General features: G+C 41.7%; 1 protein-coding gene across 2 annotated transcripts; it reads left to right on the top strand.

Annotated features, from left to right (window-relative positions):
* Positions 1 to 3,820: 3,820 nt before the first annotated feature.
* On the top strand, positions 3,821 to 22,119 carry LOC139479002 (uncharacterized). 2 transcript variants are annotated; one of them, XM_071261727.1, is made up of 2 exons: positions 3,821 to 3,912; positions 18,991 to 22,119. In XM_071261727.1, exon 2 carries the CDS (start codon positions 19,309 to 19,311, stop codon positions 21,748 to 21,750), a length of 2,442 nt encoding a protein of 813 aa, XP_071117828.1. In that variant the 5' UTR covers positions 3,821 to 3,912; positions 18,991 to 19,308; the 3' UTR covers positions 21,751 to 22,119. The 2 variants fall into 2 exon arrangements, with proteins under 2 accessions (XP_071117828.1, XP_071117829.1); XM_071261728.1 differs by lacking the exon at positions 3,821 to 3,912 and adding an exon at positions 16,606 to 16,634 and having other exon boundaries at positions 18,987 to 22,119.
* The last annotated feature ends 1,960 nt before the right edge of the window (positions 22,120 to 24,079 follow it).

The raw sequence follows: 24,079 nt of genomic DNA, 5'->3' as shown, positions 1-24,079 counted from the left end.
GTAGGTATTGACATTGTCGTTTACAATGTCCACTCTCATATGCACACGTGTAGGTATTGACATTGTCGTTTACAATGTCCAGTCTCATATGCACACATGTAGGTATTGACATTGTCATTTACAATGCCCACTCTCATATGCACACATGTAGGTATTGACATTGACCTTTACAATGCCCACTCTCATATGCATGCACACACGTAAGCAAGTGCATGTCCACTCTTATTTCATTGCACACATAAAGCAACGCATACGCTCAGACACGCTCATTCGTCTTTTGGTATGACGCGACCCCCTGACCTTCCGCTCTCCGTGCAGACGCTCTACCTGTGGTCCACGGAGGCAGTCCTGTCGTTCATAAGACCCATTTCAACATTTATAATATGCATGAACGCGACATTATTTTGACGAACCCTAGGTGTAAACATTACCATCGTAAACGTTTGAAGTTCAAGTCGAACATGCTCGCAAAGCATACTCAAATAGCAATAAAATCCTTTTTATACAAGAGCACTCTTAAAACGTGGTGACAAAAACCCGTAGAACTTAATAATGAATTCTCAAGAACACAAAGAGCCAGTGTTATTTTCAGTTTATATACAGATACAAGAAAGCAGGTATATAATTATATATTTTTTGTTTTGCTTGTTGTTTAAAGCAGCACTTAGCAATATTCCAGCTATATGACGGCGGTCTGTAAATAATCGAGTCTGGACCAGACTATCCACTGATTGACATCATGAGCATCGGTCTACGCAATTGGGATACGACATGCGTCAACCAAGTCAGCGAGCCTGACCACGTGCACCCGACCCGTTAGTCGCCTCTTACGATAAGCATGGGTTGCTGTAGACCTTGAATCTTCACGGGAAAGGTTTATATTAAGAGAGGTTGCTATATGTCAATAATTTGGGTAAATAACGAAACAGCAAACAATTCCATATTCATAAAAAAACATCTGTTAAATCAGCGTCCATTGTACGATTCCCACTATATCATAAGTATGTGTTAATGAATCCCCATCAAATAGCCACGTTCGAGTTGATCGTATTGTGTACGTACAGTACACCTGATCTAAGTGTGCTGTACATTTGATCTTCTTGAACTGACTTTCACCTCGGCACCTTTATAAACCTTTAACAAAAATACTTCCCGGAGAAAATTCACTTTTGAAAAAAAGCAATAAATAGATCAATATATTCAAATACCATGGCCCCAATCTCAAAGGGATCAATTGACATCATCAACAGTAAACTTCACAATATTCAAATGAGTCGGTGCGCGGTATCGATGTCATTGAAATTCATATTAATGAATATGTGTCGGAGTTGGTGCTTTGCTTTCTGAAGACATTGAATTTGTAACATCTGCTGGACGTAACTTCAATGGGGTTTTCACCGCTGTAAAAGCGACCCAGCTAAGACGTGACAGTTTTATTCACTGTTTGTCTGTTTATGAGGTCTTCTCGCTCTCTGGTCTTTTATCAGGTTTGTAAATTTGATTCTACGCTATTGTGTGGGTGTCAGGTGGTAACGCATGTCGAGTCCTGTTAGTCAAATATTTTCATTACACAGTAACGACAATAAACGTCCAGTGATCGGATGTACTTGAAGAGTACAGGGTGCCGTTTCGGCGAATGGGATCGACGAAATGGTTATTTTGATTTATTAAATAGAAGCCGTTCTTTTCCATGAGTGAGTCAGCTGTTTTTGCACCTTTTTATAGAAATGTTCTAGCAATATGACGACAGGGTACACAAAGAATCAGCTTCCAACATTATACACGTGTGAGGAATCGAACCCGGGTCTTCGGCGTAACGAGCGAATGCTGTAACCACTAGGCTACCCCACCACCCTATCACGTGATGATGGAAGACCTTTCTAAGATATTTTTGTGTGGAAAAGGTTCCTGAGCCTGTTTTCAAGCAATCACAGAGAGTGTGGGAATGGGTGCGGTTGAACGCCCCTTTGAACATTACCTTAGTAAGATAACAGCTTGGAGTGGGAGGTTATCCCACGTGGTACAGAATTTTGCCTTTGCATGTGTTTGTGACGGGTGTCACCGGTGGAGCAGGATACGCTCAACTTTTTGAAAACCTGCTATCATCACTTGTTGACAGTGATTCATAAACACGTGCTCATGATACTGTCTGATTAATACAATCAACTTCGCTTTCAGCCTAGATTTCTTATGGCGGTGGAAAGGGTTTTGTTTCTTTTCATTTCCGCGTTTACCCTCTGTAACTCACACGCACGGGTGCGGCGCTAACAAACCTACAAATAAAATCAGAGCGAATATGAATCTACGGTCTTATATTTCTGGCACGCCTAAAGTACAAGGCTCTGAAATTGCGGAAATCCCGTGCGCCCCACCCCCACCCCCACCCCAATCTCAGTGACAAGAGACAACTTGTTTTTCTTTCTACGTAGATCTGATTGCGCTCTCTGCAAGACGTAATGGTGTGACTGTCATACTGGTTATTCAGGCATTAAACCTCATTAAGTACTTCCACAATGAAGAGAACATCGGATCTGATAAGCACGACGTTCGCATATCCCCCCGACCGTTTAAACAACACAATGAGCAGGATTTAGATATGTCTAGCCGATTACAGTGAATTCCAATGTCTTCCTTTCTCAATGGCGTCCAAAACACAAATAGCACAAAGACTGATTTAGATGTATGCTCAAACAAGACTCTATGACAAGTATGATGTTACAGGTCAACTATAATACTGGTTGTCTTTGAACATTGTGCTAGAGGTCAATTATTATTAATAATGATGTGAAAGGTTAACTTCTTTTAATCCAAGAATGGTGTTAAAGGTTAACTTCTATAACCAATATGATGTTAAAGGTTAACTTTTATAACCAATATAAAGGCTAACTTCTTGTAATCTATGACTAACATGATGTTAAGGCTAACTTCTTGTAATCTACAACCAATATGATGTTAAAAGTTAACTTCTTGTAATATATGACCAACATGATGTTAAGGCTAACTTCTTATAATCTATAACCAATATTATGTTAAAGGTTAACTTCTTGTACTGTATAACTAATATGACGTCATGACAAGCATGATGTACAAATTAACTTCTTGTAATCCACAAGTATGATGTTAAAGGTTAACTTCTTGTAATCCACGACAAGTATGATGTTAAAGGTTAACTTCTTGTAATCCACGACAAGTATGATGTTAAAGGTTAACTTCTTGTAATCCACGACAAGTATGATGTCAATGAATGATCACACATTTCGTTTTGGTTTCAGATTCCATTTTATCAATCATGTTCCTTGGCACTATTTAACGACTACAGTTGTATTTGCTATGTAAGATTGAGTATTGTGTGAATATTTCTACAGAGACCTAGCCGTATGTTGTGCATAACCGTCACTTCTAGCAAAACAACATTACGCATCCATAGATCACTTCCTGCTTCGCTAAACGTGACAAAAACTAGAGGACAATATGGACACCTAGTGGCAGTTTTAGTAACTAACTCAAGTGTTTCCAGAATACATTGTGTCCTACTTGCGTAGAGCGGTGCTCATGATGTCAATCACTGGATTATCTGATCCAGACACGATTATTTATAGACCGCCATAAAACAGCTGGACCATTGCTGAGTGCGGTGTTAAAAACAAACAGAATATGTACCTGTTCCCATTTTAAACCTACTCGGTGTTCAAACTCGCTCAAACGCACCAACAAAACCTGCACTATAAGGGGATCCACACCCGGATACAAGAGCCTACCTGGGTAAAACATACACATATTTATGGCATTTGCAGCGCTAATTCGAGTGACAGGTGTCGGCAGAGTTGATAAATTATTCAGTCGTTGATATTTACCGGCTGGTTGTAATCAGATCACTGGAGCGAAGGAGGAAGGACGGACATACCGGGGTAGGTATACAGTCCTGATTAGTGTTGCTTTGTAATCGTTCCACGCTCACAACGCTGTTGATCAGAGTGATGTAGAAAAAATGTTGCAACGCACACCTCTATAACATAGCATTGCAGAGAACGTCTAAATGCAAACTACGATATTTCTTTGTACATAGGGCTATTTTCTCGTATCGCGTGTGTTATTTGCTCTGGTCAGTCGAGATCTGTACTGGTCATTCGTCTTTTGTGGAAATGGTCGAACCAACAGGGGTCTGTCATTGTTTGTTCCAATGGCACTGTTGATATTGTGTGACTTCAATACTCGATTCTAGCATTGACGTGCATCTTGGAATCATTCTGATTAAATCGCGTTTGTAATGCCCGTACGCCTATGTTTGTTCATTAATCATTGAATGTTGAACCAGCATCAATAGCTGCTGAGTCTATTCCTGGGTTCAAGAGCCGTGTGGCCTTCGCCTCATGTAATATTCAATCCATTGCGTCATTCTGATGTTCACCTCTCACTCAGATCAATATTTATATATGAGTCTATGACCATGATTGTACGTCTGACGTCGGGGTAAGCATTGTTCTCATCAATACTTATGGTTAAGTCTCTTATCGTGAAACTAACGTTCTCGTTATCCCAAACTGCCAAAAGAGCAGTGTCTATAGCAGCCCCTTCTTTAACCGTGGCTTAACCTTTGTGTTGACTTTGTGTTGACAAGAAGCATTCAAACACAGTATTTGAACTATGGTTTCAAATGCAGTGTATCCATGAACATAATAACCCCCCTTTAACTTAAGTGCATCTATATAGTCTCACAGTTCGGTGAGAATAATACCTTATACTATCTGTTTATCTTCTGATTTTACTTCTAAAACACAAACGAACAATGATTTGGCTTTACAAATTCGCAACCATATTCTTCAATCAAAAAAAATATATAAATTAATATTTAAAAATCATTAAACACTATATTTTATCGTTCGTTCCAACAGAATAGTCAGAAACGTTTTAAAAATCTCAAAACGAATACCATTGTCAAGATAATATCATTTCGGTGTATGATTGAGCTGTAAATCTCGGATGCAGCGGGATACTGCGAGATACAGCGAGAGACTAGGCCGCCTATCTCACGGTATTCAATCGACCGCCTCGTAATAATGTTTCGCCCAATATTGATTGGAAATTGTATCTGCAGCATTGTGACTTCTTCACACAATACTCGCAGACCTAATTGGGAGTATATTGATTAATAACGTAACTCTACCTCCGCTGATCCGATGGCAGCTTATTGTGATGTAGAGATTTGTTACCTGCGATAAGAGGGGCAAATATAGATTATGTATTGCCGCTGACTGTTTGTATTCAAAACAAAATTGTTGTATACACAAGTAATATTGTTTAGCTTAATCGACACCTGCCACACAGATCTCGTTATATTAAAACACATGTACGCATACACTGTTTATTTCATTACCACCTTGCACGTTGTGATGGCATTTTTAAAAAGTCGATTTGGAAAGGTAACGAAACGAAATAGCGTATTTTTTGTGGTAAATTTTAACAATTGGTTTTGTTCCGTTTTTCATTTAATAAAAGATAGACTTAACATATCATTTACAAAAACTGTATGGACATTAGCAATCAAATGTTTATGTTTATCGACCGCTTTGAAAAAAATCATCGACACGAGGGCTCTTCGTTTCTAACCATATGAATGTCGGTGTCACAAGGTACGCAAACACCATTTGTAAGTCGCCTTCATGAAGAAAAAACATTAAGATATCGCACAGAAGGGACTAGCGTGTCAACATAAGATGCCGACGCCTGCAGACTATCTTATCTCGCACTTTAGTCCTCTCTGTAGTTGTAGTGAATGTGTTTACATTCGCATAAATACCCCTTAAAGTGACACTGTATGATTAACGCATTACGGTGGTTTGGGATTTTATAAAAGTAGGAATAGGTTCACCTAGGCTTTGTGATCCCTGTGTGTTTATTTGTTTTATGTTTAACCTGGATTATTCCAGCTATACGTCGGTCTGTAAATAAACCAATCTGACCAGACAAATAAGTGATTGATATTGTGAGCATGACACGCAAGCAACAAGTCGACGAGCCTGACCACCGATCCATTAGTCGATATATAGGTCACTGGGAGCCAATTCTAACCAGGAGTTCCCACGGCGCTTGTAACCTTGTAAAGTTAACTCTTTCTTTAGCTTGAACATTAAGCGTATAAACATGACCCATGTCGAACCGTCAGTTTCTGGTTACAGGAGGGGACCGTTAAAAATCTCGATGGCTGTTAATCCGGTAAGAAACATGTAGAGGTTATGACGTTCAATATTTTACAAAAAAGTACAAGCTGTAGTGTGGGTGGGGTGAGATCAGCTTTCTGTCTTTGTTCGTTGATAGGCCACAGCCCAGATACAACCAGCAACAGGAGAACGTTAACACTGCGGTAACAAACATAGAGAAGGTCCTCATTAGATGGGTGAGTGAGTGGGTGAGTGGGTGGGTGAGTGGGAGAGTGAGGGTCGATGAGTGAATGTTGTTCAAAGCCGCAGTCAGCAATTGTCCAACTATGTCAAGGCAGCCTGTCAAGTCCGGGTCAGGCTAACGTTTTTTTCATATGAGCAACAACCGACGCCATTAGGGCACAACTTGACTACTATATCCAAAATTGTAATCACCTCTTACGAAAGCATGGGGCACCTGTTCTGACCTGGAACACCCACAGGGGTGTTAGATGAGACTTCGTACATCAGGTAGCCACCAACTGGGCTCTGCCATTCCTTACATAACATAGACTAAGATAGTTGTGGTGACACGATTGCGTTATTGAACAACTGCAAGATAAAGGCTGGAGTGAGTGAGTTAGTTGGGTTTAACGCCGCTTTTAACAGTATTCCAGTTATATCACGGCGTGTCAGCTAAATGTGGGAGGAAAGTCCGAAGTGATGCAGGTCTCAGACTTTACCACTTCGGTGAAACCCACGAGCACCGGTATGGTGCTTACCTCCGTTAGTTGGTTGGTTGGTTTGTTGTTTAACGCCGGACTCAGCAATATTCCAGCTATATGACGGCGGTCTGTAAATAATCGAGTCTTGACCAGACGATCCAGGGATTGACATCATGAGCATAGATCCACACAATTGGGATCGATGACACGCATCAACCAAGTCAGCGAGCCTGACCACCCGATCCCGTTAGTCGCCTCTAAATACTTCATGGGACATTACTTTAAACCATGATTCGTTAATCCGGCATGACTGGAGAGGGAAGTGTCCGGATAAGCGGGGTTTCACTGTGCGCGTATCTTATGATAGGCAACACAGGCCGTACCTAGATATCCCAGTTGGGTGGATGCATTATTTACACAGGGCAAGGTGTGGAGATATTAAACATGAATTGATTCCTTGATCGGGGATTGTTCAGCTTGGAATGCGGTTGTTTAATTAGGGGAGGAAAAGTTTTATGCGATCAATGTTGTTTCGTGTAGCGGAATGTACGTTAAAGTTGCTTCCTCGTATGAATGTATTACGTCTAAAGTATAGTACACTAGCCTGTTGTCCTGACGACTGGGGACGGACATGCCTCTACATAATCAGGGTAAGATGTTCTTCTCATCTCGTGTTTGTTTGTTTGTTGTATAACGCCGCACTTAGCAATACTCCAGCTACATGACGGTGGTCTGTAAATAATCGAGTCTGGACTGACAATTGATGCTGGAAGGTTGTCAATCCCAATGCAGCAATAAATGCTATTTGCATGACAACATCTACAAGGCAATCGGTCAAGTTGCCACTTGGGCATGTGCAACATCCCAATCAAAAGTTGTGAAGTATATACTATTTACATACATACCGGAGTTTGTTCTTACACAAAAGAGACGGGAGTGGGGGCGTGAATGATGGGAACTAGTGTGGCCCAATAGTCGGAGTTACTACCTGGATCCGCTGATCTTGAGTTCGAATCGCCCCGATTAAGAACCTTGGTGTGTCAGCCTCATACCCGTGTCGTAAAAAGTCAAAATTACATCAGTACAAATAGTGACTTGCATGACCTGTCACCTTAAGAATTTATATCAAACCGTCAGAAATCAGGTGGAAAATTGACTGAGCTAATTCAGTATGTCTCCTGCGGTGGCCATGTTTAAAATCAAACCGAAACTCTGTTGTCTATTTCTAGTGATACCATTTTGGGATTGTAGCCATGTGGTTTATGGTTTGGAAAAGCTGTTTTATAATGTTCAGGTAAATATACGAATAAAACATAACATTCAGCGTAAATAAAGGTGACAAACGTATTAACACATAATACAACATTCAGTCCATACACTGTTTAATCCAAAAAAAGGCCGCTTTTTAATTTGTACTAACTACTTTAGCGCCACTTTATGTGTCTACACATACTTCCTAGCGGTGACCGATGCGACGTTAAATTTTAACTCCCTCACTACTAGCGGTGGTTATAATACTGGTGTCGTGTGCTAAAAGGTAATGCCAGTGACGTAATTAGGTCACGTGTTACTGTTGGTATTCAAGTCTTTGAGTATCCCTCGATGGCTTCCTTTAAACACCATTACTTTCTAACTGACCGCAAAAAATGAAGCAGACAATGCTAAAACGTAGAAAATCTTTTTTAACATAAATGAAACAATTGATCAGTTTTCGAGGTGTTACAAAGTTAATCATATATGACACCTAGTTAAGGCATTACAACGAACCTTTAACCCAGCTGAGCTAAACGCGCCCCTAGAACTAGTTACATGGGCGACAGTGAAGAATGTAACACAGATCCCAGTGTCATAAACACACCATGAAGAGGTCCTCCTGAAGACTTAGTCGCGCCGCGTTGGTTGTCTTAAGACTTACCAGCTGATTTAAGTTAATCTTATCTCAGCAATCAGCTGTCCGGGTTTAGACGCTGTGTTAAACACGGGTTGTACATTACAGCTCGAGTGACACGAGGAATTAGCAGAACAAACATTATGTACGTGCATTAACACATCAGAGGAAGGCGGATAGAGTCGCAGCCATTGAGACAACGCTGATGTTTATATGATTGTTGGGCCAAACGGGTAAACGCGAATACAATTAGACAAGAGGATATCAGGGATATACCAGTTCACGCATGGTATATTGGCGATAATATCTAGGTTCAAAGAGGGCATAGACAAAAAAGGGTAGCAGAGAACCTTACAGTTAATGCATGGTGTTTTATACTTATTAGGGCAGTGTGTATACTACTCCGATAGAGAACTACTGCTCGAACAAAATGTTCAAATACATATAAAGTGGTACCTCGTTATAACGCGAGGACATGGTTTGGACATGGAGACATTGGGGGGGTCATCCCAAAAAAATATGGCAAGCTATGGGGGAGGATAATTATTTTCAGTAGATTATGCATTATACCACCCCCCACCCCTACCACCCCACACACACTCACATACAATTTATTTAGCTTGGAACAGAGCTGCCCAGTATAACAGGGTTATGTGAATATATCAAAACATTATATACATACGTATAAGCATACAAGACAAGATTCAAAGTAACAAACACTACACAACCTGTGTATTCAGATATGTAATAGTAAAGGACCGTTTTTAAATGAAAGTGAAATGGGAGACAGTATAAGAAGCTTGGCTCCGTCTCTACATGGTTTAAATTGTAGTAGCGCACATTGAACCTGGAACCAGCGGCGGAAGAGACAGTTTTGACTGTAGACTGGTTCGCCCAACGCTCTGCTCTGGCTGCAGTGGAGAGCAGCGAGGAGCGCAAGCGCTGTTAGGCATGCAAACCAGTCTAGTCTGGACTGTCGCTTACGCAACTCCAAATGGCGAATCATTGCTCGTCAGGGAATGTCATATGATGTCAAGTTGACTGCTGTAGTTACAGTGTTATTTCGATCACTATAAAGATCAGAATGCGTGTTTAATATTGGCATTGAGATCAAAGGAAAGGGTATTAACAATATCGATTGTGATCTTACACATCCTAGAGAAGCAAATCACACTGTCGTCACATTAATCCGTTTGAACAATTGAGATAACTATTTTTGTAGGATGTTTCGTTGAGATTAGTCTGAATTGACTCATATCAGATAAAACAGTGTTCGCATATCCAATACAGGGCTTTGCGTACACCTCGTGTCACTGATTTTCAGTGATCCATTCATTTCATTTTCATCACTATTTTGTAATTTACCACTTCGGTGAAACCTACGAGCACAGGTATGGTGCTGACAAACCTAGAAACATAATCGGGGCGACCGGGATTCGAACCCGTAATCATAGGACGCAACTCTGCACTGAGAATCGCGGCGTCTTAGACGACTGGGCCACTCGTGCCCCCATAGGCACTATGAACATTTACTGCAGCAATATATTAGTACAATCAAAATTAAACAAATAAATACATTATTACAAGGGACGGGTTTTGCTGGACCCACAGAAGACCGGGTTCGATTCCTTGCATGGGTACGACATTCGAAGTCAATAATAGTTGTCAACCGATTTCGAGAGGTATGTGGTGCGATGTACCCCGAGCCATTAGGCGAGGGTTCGTAGGCTCACACACAGGGTACGTCACACCATATGCCCCATGGGATCGGTTGACAGTGAGTATATTTCACCGACGTTCATTCATACAGACCCGGAATAGATGTCCGAAGTCTCACGGAATGACTTCTGTCATTTTCACAGCTAGCAGACGATGCACACGAAGAGTGACTCCCCTTTACCCGATGCATTCGGATAAACATCGGTCTATTTCATTTAACCATACTTATGCGTGAAAAGCAAGCTACCTAAGGTGTGTTCCGATTGATTCTCAGCGGGCCACACGAGCGGGCGACATGGAAAATAATTGTCCGCTCCTAAACCAATCATGAGCTTTGTATTTTAATATTAGGTGAGATAATATTTGGTGTCCCTTGCGGTGATATGGCTCGAACATTGCTGGACTATTACTAAGACTTTGTCACAAATGTAAGCGGATAAGAATGTGTAACAATTAGGGTTCGTTATTACTTAACGATAAATTTATTGTAACTGACAAATTGTTAAAAAATAAAAAATATATAATCTCGTCTACTAGAACTATCACATCGTGTCATTAGTAAATGTAATTTAAATTTAATTTCGTTTTTAGTTTCAATTAAATCAGTAAACGTGCTATCGTGTCACAGGATTGTCTGGTCCAGACTTTATTATTGACCGTCCGTCATTATATGGCAGGAGTATTGCTGGGTGGGACGTTTACTTTATCCAAGTTGTGTGAGTGTGGCGCGTGCTACTGGTGGAGCATGGCGTGCTTACCATTTTCGCGAACATCACAGATTTGCAGTGATCCATTCTTATAAATGGTATCGATACTTTACCTTTTATGCCCAATGGAATCTGTTTGGGCAGATAATCGAGACTGGTCATCTCTGGCGTTGACGTATAATATTTGCAAAGCCTTCTATATCAGGGTTTGATACATACTCAAGAACAGTTCTTCGGGACTTCCCTAGTTGCAATCAAATTGGGAGTTGAGGCATAAATATGAGAATTCATTAAAGCCTTCCTAAAATATGTCATGAATGTGAAAGAATAACAACAGGATTGTCGCCATATAGTCGGTGTTGTATCTTCTCTGTTACGGTCGGCGGGGTAGCCCTGTGGTTAAAGCGTTTGCTCATCACCCCGAAGGCCCGGGTTCGATTCCCTACATAGGTACAATGTGTGAACTCTATTTCTGGTGTCCCCCGCCGTGATATTGCTGGAAAATTGCTAAAAGCGACGCAAAACCATACTCACTCACCATTATCTGTTAAGCCATAATACATTAGTTAGGTAGTACCTACAGGCGAAAATAAATTCTGTCTTGTGTTTACTTTATGAAATACACAATATTCTTCGTCCTTGAAAACATTCATGCTTGATGTGAATCACATCCTTCAACAATTTATGTCCACAGGATTTTAACTGTAAAAAAATAAAATGCATTTCGAAAAATAATAAATGAAATTCTGATAATAGATTTATTACTGTCTTGGACCAAATGGCCACCGATACAACCTCAACCCCGTTATATACGTTAACACCACAACACATACATACAGACAGACAGACAGACAGACAGACGTTAATACATCGCGCATTACAAAGAACGGAACGGTATTCGTGTTGAATGACAGGTTAATTGGGCAAGTTGATCGAAGGACTCCTCTAGACATTTGATGCTACTCGAGATTACTATGTAGGTAAATGTGTATACAGGGATAACACTGAATGAATACCGTGTAAATGACCATGTTCATCTGATATTGATGTTAGCAATTTATCTTACAGGGTACCTTTAACAGCAACACTGTGTGGCGAGGGCGTTACAGTATGGCGACCCACCTGTTGCTGGTAGATAGTAGACACAGCATTTTTAGGGCGGTGGGTAAGCCTAGTGGTACCGAAAAATTATGTTCTATTGGAAATATGTCTGAAGCCCATTCATGGTGTCCCTTGGAGTATTCCACAACAACGGGTTACATCAACAGCTGAAACACTTTGAAAACGCCTTTTCGATTTTTTTCAGGAATATTGGGCAAAAGGGCCACATAAACCAAATCTGTTCTGTGTACTTAGGCCAACAAACACAACAATGTCGTTTTTCGGGGTAGATTCTTATTCGATGTGTTGGACAAAACCACATCACGTCTTCTGCATGTCTTCTTCGTTACATTGTACCTCTATGGCGTGACATTGTATCCCTATGTGACATTGTACCCCTATAGCACGACATTGTACACCTAATGGCGTGACATTGTACCCCCATGGCGTGACATTGTACCCCTATAGCGCAACATTGTACCCCTAAGGTGCGACATTGTACCCCTCTGGCGTGGATCGTTAGTTATGCCGTCAGTCACTGGTTTACCTGGCCAAAAACTCGATTGTCTACAGGCCGCCGTGAAAGACCTAGAATAGTGCTGACATTGACAATATTATTTTGTCACTCTCAACCATATCGTTTAATTGCTATAAGGTTAGAAACCTTTGAACATGGGAATACACTCCTAACACAATTTTCATATGGCTGTTTCTTCTGTAGGACTTCATGGTGTCATGTGGTAGTGAAAATAAGGAATTGCATCAGACGTCATTTTGGTCGCTGATGCGTCAGTCTTGTAATATCCCCCACGTACAATAGAACTATCCTATACAATAGAATGTTTTGAAAGCCTTGTGAAGGCCTTGAATACTGTCATCCTGATGAAACATCCTTTGAGCAAGAGCCGTAAAGCGCAAAGAATGCTGCGGGGACCAACTGAGGAACTAGTTTAGTCTCTGCATGTCATGTAACCTAATCAAACGGATCCTATGTGTATGTAGAGCTGTCAACCCAATTGTTCTCCTCATTAAATCAGAGTTCTGTTTGACTTCTATACACAAGACCAGGCACGGGACAAGAATCAGTTGCCATGCATGCCATTGAGTATTCGTTACCAGCTCGTGTTATTCCGGGACAAGCCGAAAAGCGATTCGCGCCCTTCTCGTGGCTATTTTTACGACTTGGTTCCGTCTAAACCCAAACGGTCGTAGCTAAAACAATTGTCAACCCGTTGCGCAATGATCCACGTATATTTCCCCTATCATATACATTCCAGATGCTATTGAAAACACACCGGGACTTACATTATTATACAGTGTGATTGAACACATTTAACTATATCTTGGCAGAGACCATATAATCTATTATATGGTCTCTGATCTTGGGTATTTTTTAAGTCCACGTATATTTCCCCTATCATATACATTCCAGATGCTATTGAAAACACACTGGGACTTACATTATTATACAGTGTGATTGAACACATTTAACTGTATCTTGGGTATTTTTAAATGCAAGATATATGTAAAATCAGAGACCATATAATAGATTTTATGGTCTCTGGTAAAATGAAAGTAGTTCCTGGGGAATTCTTTGACCGAAGTACTTGAAGTCATACGCGCATTCTGATTGGTTTGTCGTATTTTCGCACATGACATTCATCGATAGGGGGACGAGTCTTCTTGCAGGTTACGGAAAGGGTCGGGTTGTGACCAATGGCCATTGAGGAGCCATGTTCCCCACCCCGTGATACTGGGACGTCCGACCAGTTCGCCGGAATGTCGGGACTAGGTCAATAGGTGACTTTTTCTCAGAGGGGAGGCATGCAGGCGCTGCGCGTGTTGCCGATTACCCCCTGATAACGCGGTGTCTTACGACGGAGACCGTGGCCAACAACGTATGTCGTAACTGTGCGCGAGGGTTATCAGGGGGATCAAGGAGTTTATCTGAGGACCACGTTTTTACAAGACTTGAAAAGAACTGAAACTGACGTTCTTTTCCGACCATTAGTTAGTATAAGATTTGAAGAGGTGCTTAGCCGGGACAGTTGGTAGCCCAGTAAGTTTCATTCACTCTGTTGTTATTATGCAAACTCATATATTATTATGTGCAGTCGATCTTGTAGTCTTGAACTCCCAGAGTTCAATTTATCCTGGGTTCGACACATCTGGTTTGTAATAGTGAGTGTGAGTGAGTTGGGTTTAACGTCGCTTTTAACAGTCTTCCAGTTATATCCCGGCGTGTCAGCTTAATGTGGGAGGAAAGCCCGAAGTGATGCAAGTTTACCACTTCGGTGAAACCCACGAGCACGGGTATGGTGCTGACAAACCTAGAAACATAATTGGGGCGAAGCGGGATTCGAACCCACAATCATAGGTGTCTGGCGTGCCCAAGGGACGCAACTCTGCACAGCGAATCGCGGCGCCTTAAACGACTTGGCCACCCGTGCCCCCGGTGTGTAATAGCAATAAATATAGTAAGTATTTGCTGGGATCCGACAGTTAGTTCGACAGAACCGGGAGACAACGGGGTTCGACTATACATCAGTCTAACAGTGAATGATAACCCAAACTTCAAAGACATTAACTGAACGTGGCATAAAATCCATACTTACTGATTAATATTTTTTATTTATTTGTTTTGTTGCTTGTGATTTACACCTGATTCAAATGTGATGACAAATAACAATGTTTACAGCATGACTATAACCTAGTATGTACGAGTATGTACGAGCATCTTTTACAGCACTGGCAGAACAGGTGTTGCATCAGTACAATATATGGTTATCTTAATACATTAAGACCGCTACCTGACAAATGTATGGGTGTTTCTGTCAAACTGCTTCAGCGTGACAGTACTGGTACACACTGAAATATCAAAAAAACAAATAGTTATTATGATCCGTAGTTAATCAGCTTTGCATAATTAAGGATCAAATTCAAGATTGTTAGAAAACAGATTCTTAAAGGTAACAGATTAACTTATTTTGTCTTCAAAATGATTTCTCGGAATCATGTGTATAAGGAACAACGTGTATAACAAGGTCACTGTTCAGTGTCTGCAACACTAATGATAATTAAGTATAATTAAAAGTAATTAAAAGTAATTAAAAGCAATAAAAACATTTCCATAATCATAAAAAAAGGGGCGGTCGGGTAGCCTAGTGGTTAAAGCGTTCGCTCGTCACGCCAAAGACCCGGGCTCGATACCCGACATGGATACACTGTGTGAAGCCCATTTCTGGTGTCCCCCGCCGTGATATTGCTGGAATATTGCTAAAAGCGGCGTAAAATCATACTCACTCACTCACTCATAAAAAAATATCTGCTACGACGTCATGAGCATGTGTTTATGAATCACTATCAAATAGTTCTGATACCGGGTGTTCGCGAAAAGATGAGCGCATCCTGTCCCACCGGTGGCTCTCGTCACAAACACATGCAAAGGCAAATCAATTGTTCACCTGAAAAAAACACACGATAACTTATGATAGAAGTACAAATAGAGACCTTGACATAATCGGACATATTTTTTGTCTCTGATGCGTCAAATTTGAAAATGTCCACCACATATCTACGCTCGTACCATAAAACACTTTGAAAGAATCAGTATTCTCGCTATAAATCACCCAACACACAACACTGATTAAGACTGGCCACAGAAGTGTTGTACGTTTCAACGTATAAAAATGCAATTCGGATCTCATTTATTTACATCCTCAGAGTGACATTAATATCGAAGCCGAGACACGTCTGATAAAGAACACGGAACCTCTGGCCTATATTGAAATTGTGCCGATAGTCGTGAACAGAAATAACAAGCAGTTTATTTCCCTTACACGGGTGCTAATCCTGTTGTAATTACAACGTAATATGTCTTAATGCGCTGTTCTTATATCCCGATTTATTCTCCTCAAACTTCATGTAATACATCACCTAACATAGAGCAGGAGATTGTAATAGTTCCTAAATATCTTTTTTTAATTTGGCTCTCTCTGAAAACGAGATAACCATTGAACTTTTAATATGAAGCTCATTGTTGAAATTGTATTTATCAAGTTGGTCTATTCCCATATATCAAAAGGATTAGCCAATAAATTGTTCCCTGTCGGAGTAGTTAAAGCGGGTCAAAACTGTAATCGAGCTCAGCCTTTTCTGTCATATATAGCGCTGGAGTGTATGAATGACATTCTCATTGTAGATTGATAAACCACGGTAAAGCCGTGTGTAAACGAGGCAGTGTTAGACGGGTAGCGACACCAAGACCATACCCGTATAATCATGTCCCTTGGGAAACAAGGGTATTGATCTACCCTGAACAGTAGAGGGGAACACTGGACTGGGTGTATCAGATCGGGTATGTGTGTTTAACCATATATTATCATATACTGTTTGTTCTTATCGTGTATGTTTCCTGATTGGATTTCCTCTGTGCGAAATGTGTCAAATATTCGTTGGATTAGAATGGGATGTTTTATAAAACTATTTTATAAAGAGAAGGTTAATGGATTTAGCACGAATACATACAAAGAGATGATACCGGTATGAGAAAGGTTGTTTGGAATTGTACGAATGAGTGAGTGAGTGAGTGAGTTGGGTTTAACGCAGCTTTTAACAGTATTCCAGTTATATCTCGGCGTGTCAGCTTAATTTGGGAGGAAAGCCCGAAGTGATGCAGGTCTCAGACGTTTACCACTTCGGTGAAACCCACGAGCACGGGAATGGTGCTGACAAACCTAGAAACATAACTGGGGCGAACCGGGATTCGAACCCAAAATCATAGGTTTCTGGCGTGCCCAAGGGACGCAACTCTGCACAGCGAATCGCGGCGCCTTAGACGACTAGCTAGTTACGACTGGTATAATGTAAGATGAGGTGAAATGGGGTTTAACGTCGCGTCCACGATTATTGCACTTATATAGCGACGTGCATGCACGTGTGGGTACTAGTCCGGACTGATGTCGATTATATATTGCTAGCCCACCGAGATATTATGACGAATTTTAACATGAATACCCCACCCAGACACAGTATACTGACTACGAGCCGAGCCGACTTGTTTTACTGCGAGCGCCCATTAATGCCGAGCGCTAGACAGGGTAACAACAAGAACCACCTGTTAACGTCTTTTGGTCTCGAACCCCGGACCTTCCGCTCTCCGGGCGGACGCTCTACCACTAATCCAAGGAGGCGGTCTGGCATAACATTATAACACGAGGGGAGCAACCACTTGCCTTGCGGTGAACGTATTGTCTTTAATGTTAAGCTCAATTACATTTCCCAGCACCCGTGAAGATCCGGGGTAGAATAGGTCTTCAGCAACCCATGCGTGTCGTTAAAGGCAACTATGCTTGTCGTAAGAGCTAACTAACTGGATCGGGTGGTCAGGTTCGCTGACTTGGTTGATGCATGTCATCGATCCCAATTGCGCGGAACGATGCTCATGATGTCAATCACTGGACTGTCTGGTCCAGACTCGATTAATCACAGACAGCCGCCATGTAGCTGGAATACTGCTGAGGGAACCCCAAAACAACATTTCCAAGCATAAAGACGTGCTCAATTATTATTCTTTTAATATAAAAAATAACGAACTGTATTCTTTAGACAAGTGTCTGCAAGGAAAGGGCACATTATTTGATTTTTTGGACAATGCGAGGCATGTGTACTTTGTTCAGTAACACAGGGTCATGCCCCTTGACACCCCTACAGCTACCACCAACCCCCATCTCTTTGAAATTCACATGATTGTTTCCTAATTAAAATAGGATTAACTTTTTTTAACCAAGCATTCTCTGAAGATACCATCTTTTCGGCATATCTATTTCGTATTTCAAAAAATTCATGAGATCAAATATCCATACCGTTGACGCAAACAGTCGCGCCTTCTTTTTTCTCATGTAAAGTCTCTTCTTCTATTACATTAATTACTTATACCTATAACCTAAACTGCCTAAGATCGGACGTCAAAACCCATTTCTAAATGAATGTGTGCATGCAACATTGCCGATCGGAAAGGGTTCGTTTCAATTTTATTGCCAACAATAGGTAAAGATTTCAGGTAAACGCCCAATTCAGATGTGTCATGCATTGGTTTGTGTTTTAATGGGTAATATGACCTTTCGGCAATAGATCGAGTTGACCTCTGACCGTAACCCCAAGGTGGCAAATTCAAGCTTGGTACATGAATGCCCGGATGTAATTTAATACCCGTGGCTGGCACACAATCTGATATCTATCTTAATGTTAAATCTTCTTATGTATAAAGAATCACGGTGGACACTCCTGTAGGTATAGCGTGTCTGTACACAGGTGTATAGAGTGAAGTTGTACAAGTGACTGTCGATGTACATGTGTTTAGACGTCGTTAATAGGCCCAATAGAAGTGAAAGTCAGGTAAGTCTAGTCATGGTGTCCCGTTGGAAAGAAGGCCATGGTATTTGGGGAAAGGATTCCTATTATACTACCATTTCAACAAATACATTTGCATTGTACGTCTGGTAAGTGGGGTCATACCGTCTCGCATCGAAAGTGTGCAACGACTTTCAGCAAAAACAATTAACACTTCTATTATACAACCGTTTCAATAAATACCGGCAGTGTTTGCTATCAAGATTACAGGTTGAGAAAAAGCTGTGGGCCATGCTCTGTGGCAACAAAATGGCATGTCTACTTGTTTACTTAACAAAAGTTGTTTTCGATGTTGCAGGTAGCGCTTTGGGAGTAGCAGACAGACGTACACCACGCAGAAGATGAGTGCTCTAAGAAGGCTGTTTGATCGCGACAGGCAACTATTTTCGACTGCAGCTCAAAGGCATGTTGGATGGAGCTATGCACACGGTTAGAACACAGATGTAATCATGTGAGAACACCTGACTTCACGGCTCAAGGAAAGTCTTACCGAAACAGCGTGTATAAAACAACATAAGATGTTCTTATGATGTAAAGTCACCATACGCGGTTGACTGATTCCGATTCCAGTAATGCGTAGCTTAACGAAGAGAAGACCATACCACAGAAGGCTGTAGCAGATGAGATATTTGTACATCAAGATGGTGAACCCTTTACTCACAATAAGTATCATCACCATGTACCTGGAGACGCTGCTTATATCCTACCTAACCACCGAACTGCACGACCATATGGCCTTCTTCATCACTTACATCGTCATCATCCTGCTCTCCTTCGTCCTCACCAACACGTCTTCAGCCATGATGGTCAGAACGTCGATGGACTTCTCGGACAAGTACTTCGGGAAGCTGCTGTGCTTTGTTCTACACCTGTGTCAGTTTGGCCTCACGTGGAGGTTTGGGAAGTTGATCTTTCTGTATGACAAAAGAGACTGGTTGGAAATGACGAGTCTAAGACTGACTCACGTCGCCATTCAAACCCTGCCTTTCCTAGCGCTTCACGGATGCCTAACTTTTTCTACAATGACTATTAAAGCCGTGCCCGTCTTAACACTGTCCGTAGCTCTACTCTCGGCTTCTATCAGCCTGACCATGTTCTGTGTCCGCGAACAGCTCCATTCCTGTTCCTGGAACGATGACACTGGCGTCTCCAATGGCAACGCCAAGAGATACTGTGGAATATTCCTGCTGCTATTGGGAACGACTCTTGCTCTCACTGCCAGATTCGCGTGTATTGTCCTAATGAATCTCGCAGCGCCATACTTTGTGTTGATACTCCTTGCCCTCCACATGGTGTTCTTGATATTTGGGTATATGAGCTGCAAGGCTGTGAAAAGCGAGTCCTTGGTCCTCAAAGATGTTCTCATGAGGATTGGATTATCTTTCCTGAATATTTTTGACCTCGTAGAGAAGGATATACATAAAGTGCAATGTAAGTATGTGTCTTTTTATACTGTCATCCTGGTTGAAAACATTACCATGGTGGCAGTGTGGCTCTTGAAAGCAGAAGCGGATTATGATTATATCACCAAACTAATAGTCATTGTCACGGTTCTAGCACTCTTCATTTGTGCGCTGATTTTGAAATTCATGAGCTGTGGGTTCATCATTCCGCCGTCAAATGTACAGCTGATCCAATCGGAAACACCAGACCAGGCCACCATCCTAGAAAGCAATAATATCATCAAAGGCATACCTGCAATACCATCCATCAGTTCCAATATTGATAACAATCACGACACCTCTGATGGGAAAACTCAGACGACGCAACTTAGCCTCCCTGCAAGGGGAAAGGACCAGTCAAGTCGATCGTCTCCAAGGTTGCCGTTTCCGGGTGAAGGTCGAAGTGTAGCAGAAAGGATACCATTTCATGAAGGCGAAACTCGAGGTGGTGAAGCATCCATGTGTTGTGGACGTGTTTCTGGGCGGACAATATCCGTGGATCCCAGGGCTAGTGACACCCCTACTGATTATGGAACGTACAGAACGGGAACACAAGAGTCGTGTTCTATCGATGACCCAACTCGTGTGTCTAAATATGCGTCGCAAGCACCTGCTGCTCTTAATGTGGAGAGTCAGCCAAGACTACCAAGGAAAGGACATAAATTCATTTTGGGGAAGTCTGGAACGAATGGAAGGGCCAGAAATAGAAGTGAAGTCAGTCTGGATATCTGTTCCTCTAATAGTCGGAACACTAACACAGTCGGGACTAGTTTAGTTGGAACTAGTGAGACATCAGGGGTTATTGCTTCTCGTGGTGATATTTCAAATGATAATAGATGTGTGGTGCAGCGTAGAACTAACAAAAGCTCAATGTGGCAGAAGCTACAACTACGTTTACCTTCCATGTCACATTTTCTAGTCACGTCCGGGAAGCAGTCTGGTGTTAAAGAACCCGAGGCATCTCGGGAGATTAAGGTGATCAGTCCCGAGGAATTTAAATGGAATGACAACGATACTATGACAGCAAGTAAGAATACGTTCAGAGACGCTCATCAAAAGCTTCCCGGTAGGACATCATCACAGTCGCTGACTGGGGGAACGAACTCCACAGCCGTGTGTGTAGGCTCGTCTCGAACCAAGGTCAAGGACACAAAGCAAGTTCGACAACTCACGAAAGAAGACTGTGTTAAAATGTGGTTAGCAAACGTTGAGTATACCCAGCCGATGCCGAGCTGTCAGTGTAGCAGCGAATCTCACTCCTCTGACTGCACTTTTGTACTGCCACCAGACACCCGATCAAAAGACGTACCAGATTTTGAAGACTTCTTAGCTGAGGTTCCGCCTCACCCGGAAATGACGTCATGTCGACCTTCTAAAAACAGACACAAGTCTGAATCCTGTGTCCGTGAGGACTCAGAGTTACAGCTCAACTACCAAGCAAGATTTAAGCCAATCAAACATAAACGATCCTTCTCAGACACGTGCTCAGATTCAACTGCCATGTTTGAACTGCAGCCAATATGGCTGACATCTCACCAGAGTGGAACTCAGTTGCAATCGGACAACGAACCTGTTGTCCCTTTCATTGTTAAACTTGGTGCTATGGAATCGTTAGTGTGAACATCGTCGTACTTGACATCTGGTCAAATTCATTATGAATGAACTGTCGTTTGACCGGCTTATAACTGGTCTTCAACAACCGTTGCTTGTCGTAAAAGGCGACTAACTTGATCAGGCTGTCTGACTTGGATGATGCATGCTACCGTATCCAAATCGATGCTCATGCTGTCAATCACTGGATCGTCAGGTCCAGATTACTTCAGACCGCGACGTTTAACAACGAAAAACAAAACTATCGTTTATTGATGAAGTCGTTATTATACAAGGGGTATACAAGCAAATACGAGGACAAAACGTCACCAGATAAAATTAAACACACTCCACTAGTTTCTTCAAGTCATCATTTGTACGTTGTTTTTAAAACCCAGAACAATTAATCATGCTGTGTTTGGTCATATAGATTTGTTGGTTGGTTGGTTAACGCCACACTCAGTAATATTCCAGCTGTATCACAGCGGTCTGTAAATAATCGAGTCCGGACAGGACAATCCACTGAATGACATCATGAGCATCGGTCTACGCAATTGGGATACGACATGCATCAACCAAGTCAGTGAGCCTGTTAGTTAGTCGCCTCTTACGACACGTACGGCAAGCGTGGGTTGCTGAAGACCTATTCTTACCAGGATCTTCACGGGTCAGGTCATATATAGAAACAATATTGGGCATTTCTTGTCAAACATGTTCTTCTAATCGAGTTATCTTACATAGTGGCATTTTCATAATATTGATGTAACCACGGGTGAAAACGTTAACTTTTCCACGTCACGAGATGGGAGTGAGTGAGTATGGTTTTACGCCGCATTTTGCAATATTCACGCAATTTCACGGCGGGAGACACCAGAAATGGGCTTCACCCATTGTACCCATGTGGGAAATCGAACCCAGGCCTTCGGTGTGACGAGCGAACGCTTTAACCACTAGGCTACCCGACCGCCCCTCCCGAGATGAGAGGATAAGACAGCTATTTATTATGAATTTTCTCACTGTTCTTTGAGTAAAACATTGTGTCAAATAATTCAGTGGCAGCCATTCATTTATCAATAATGCAATGAGGTACACTGATAATATTTCCGTCACAAAGTGACTATCGATTTTGTTCACAGATGAACACAGTACTTAACTAAAACATTATATATGAAGTGTCATTTCAGTACAAAGCATCTGCTGTATTTTCGCCTTGCGAAGGGTCACTTCTTAAAGGTAATGAGTAAATGTACCATGTTTTCATTCTGTTTAAAGCACAGCATATTATGGCATGATTAAGAATGAACATTTTTGTGTCCTTACACCATAAAAAATGATTTATCTTTAGGTTCTTCAAACTATAAACAAAATACGCCATCACACAGATGAACCCATGTCATGTTGTGACTCCCGGTCGTCCAAATTTGATGCGCAGAGTTGCGTCCCTTTGACGCACCAGAAACCTATGATCGTGCGTTCGAATCCCAGATACGTCTGATTACGTGTCGTGGTTGTCGGCACCATATCCATGCTCGTGGGTTTTCCAAAGTGGTAAAAGCCTGAGACCTGCATCACTTCGAGATCCCCCCCCCCCCCCCCCCCCCCCCCCCACCCCCAACCAACCCCCATATTCTATATAAAGCGGCGTTAAACGACACTAGCTCACTAATGTGACTCGAGGTTTAGAAATGTCCACGACACATGAGGCTAGGAGCCGTCAAAAAGTTGGCCTGGTGTCTTCCAATCGGTAATGGCGCGAGTCTTGTTCATGCTATCAACCACTGGGTATTTAAAGGTCTCCGTGACGTAACTGCATAGTTACTGACTGTGGAGTAATCTATTCACTCACTTATCCACTTCTGTGATATGTGCATTTTTTAGTTTTATTTACCGTTGTCGAGTAATAATCCAACATTGTTTGTTTCTAATGATATTACTACAAAAAGTACCTGTGCCAAGTTCCTGAAGTCAAAACTACGTTATCTAACATATTTTATTTCCATTTCATTGCACATAAAAATAAAGTTTTGTTTTATTGTAAATAAAACATTGATCTCATGTTTAACGTGTGTTGTTTCTGACATGGGGCTTGATTGTCACGCTTCAATCAAGAAGGGCGTCTTGTCGACAGAACTTGACCATTTCACCAAAGAACCTTCACACATTATCAATATAATAAGGTATCATAAGGATTCTTGAAATTTGCCATTTTAAGGGTTTTGCTGTGTTATCATCACTCGCCTACAAATGTACTTTGAGTACTGGTACTTGGAGTGGTGCTCACAGAGGGGTGTCTGGACCAGGTTCGACTATTTACAGGCCGACGTCACGAAGATGGAATAAGTGCGCCGTGAAACATCAA

The sequence above is a fragment of the Haliotis cracherodii genome, unplaced genomic scaffold (assembly GCF_022045235.1).
Source record: "Haliotis cracherodii isolate W230 unplaced genomic scaffold, xgHalCrac1.p SCAF_4, whole genome shotgun sequence".
NCBI lineage: Eukaryota > Metazoa > Mollusca > Gastropoda > Lepetellida > Haliotidae > Haliotis > Haliotis cracherodii.
The sequence above is the reverse complement of the archived record's forward strand: the minus strand, read 5'-3'. Positions and strand labels throughout refer to the sequence as shown.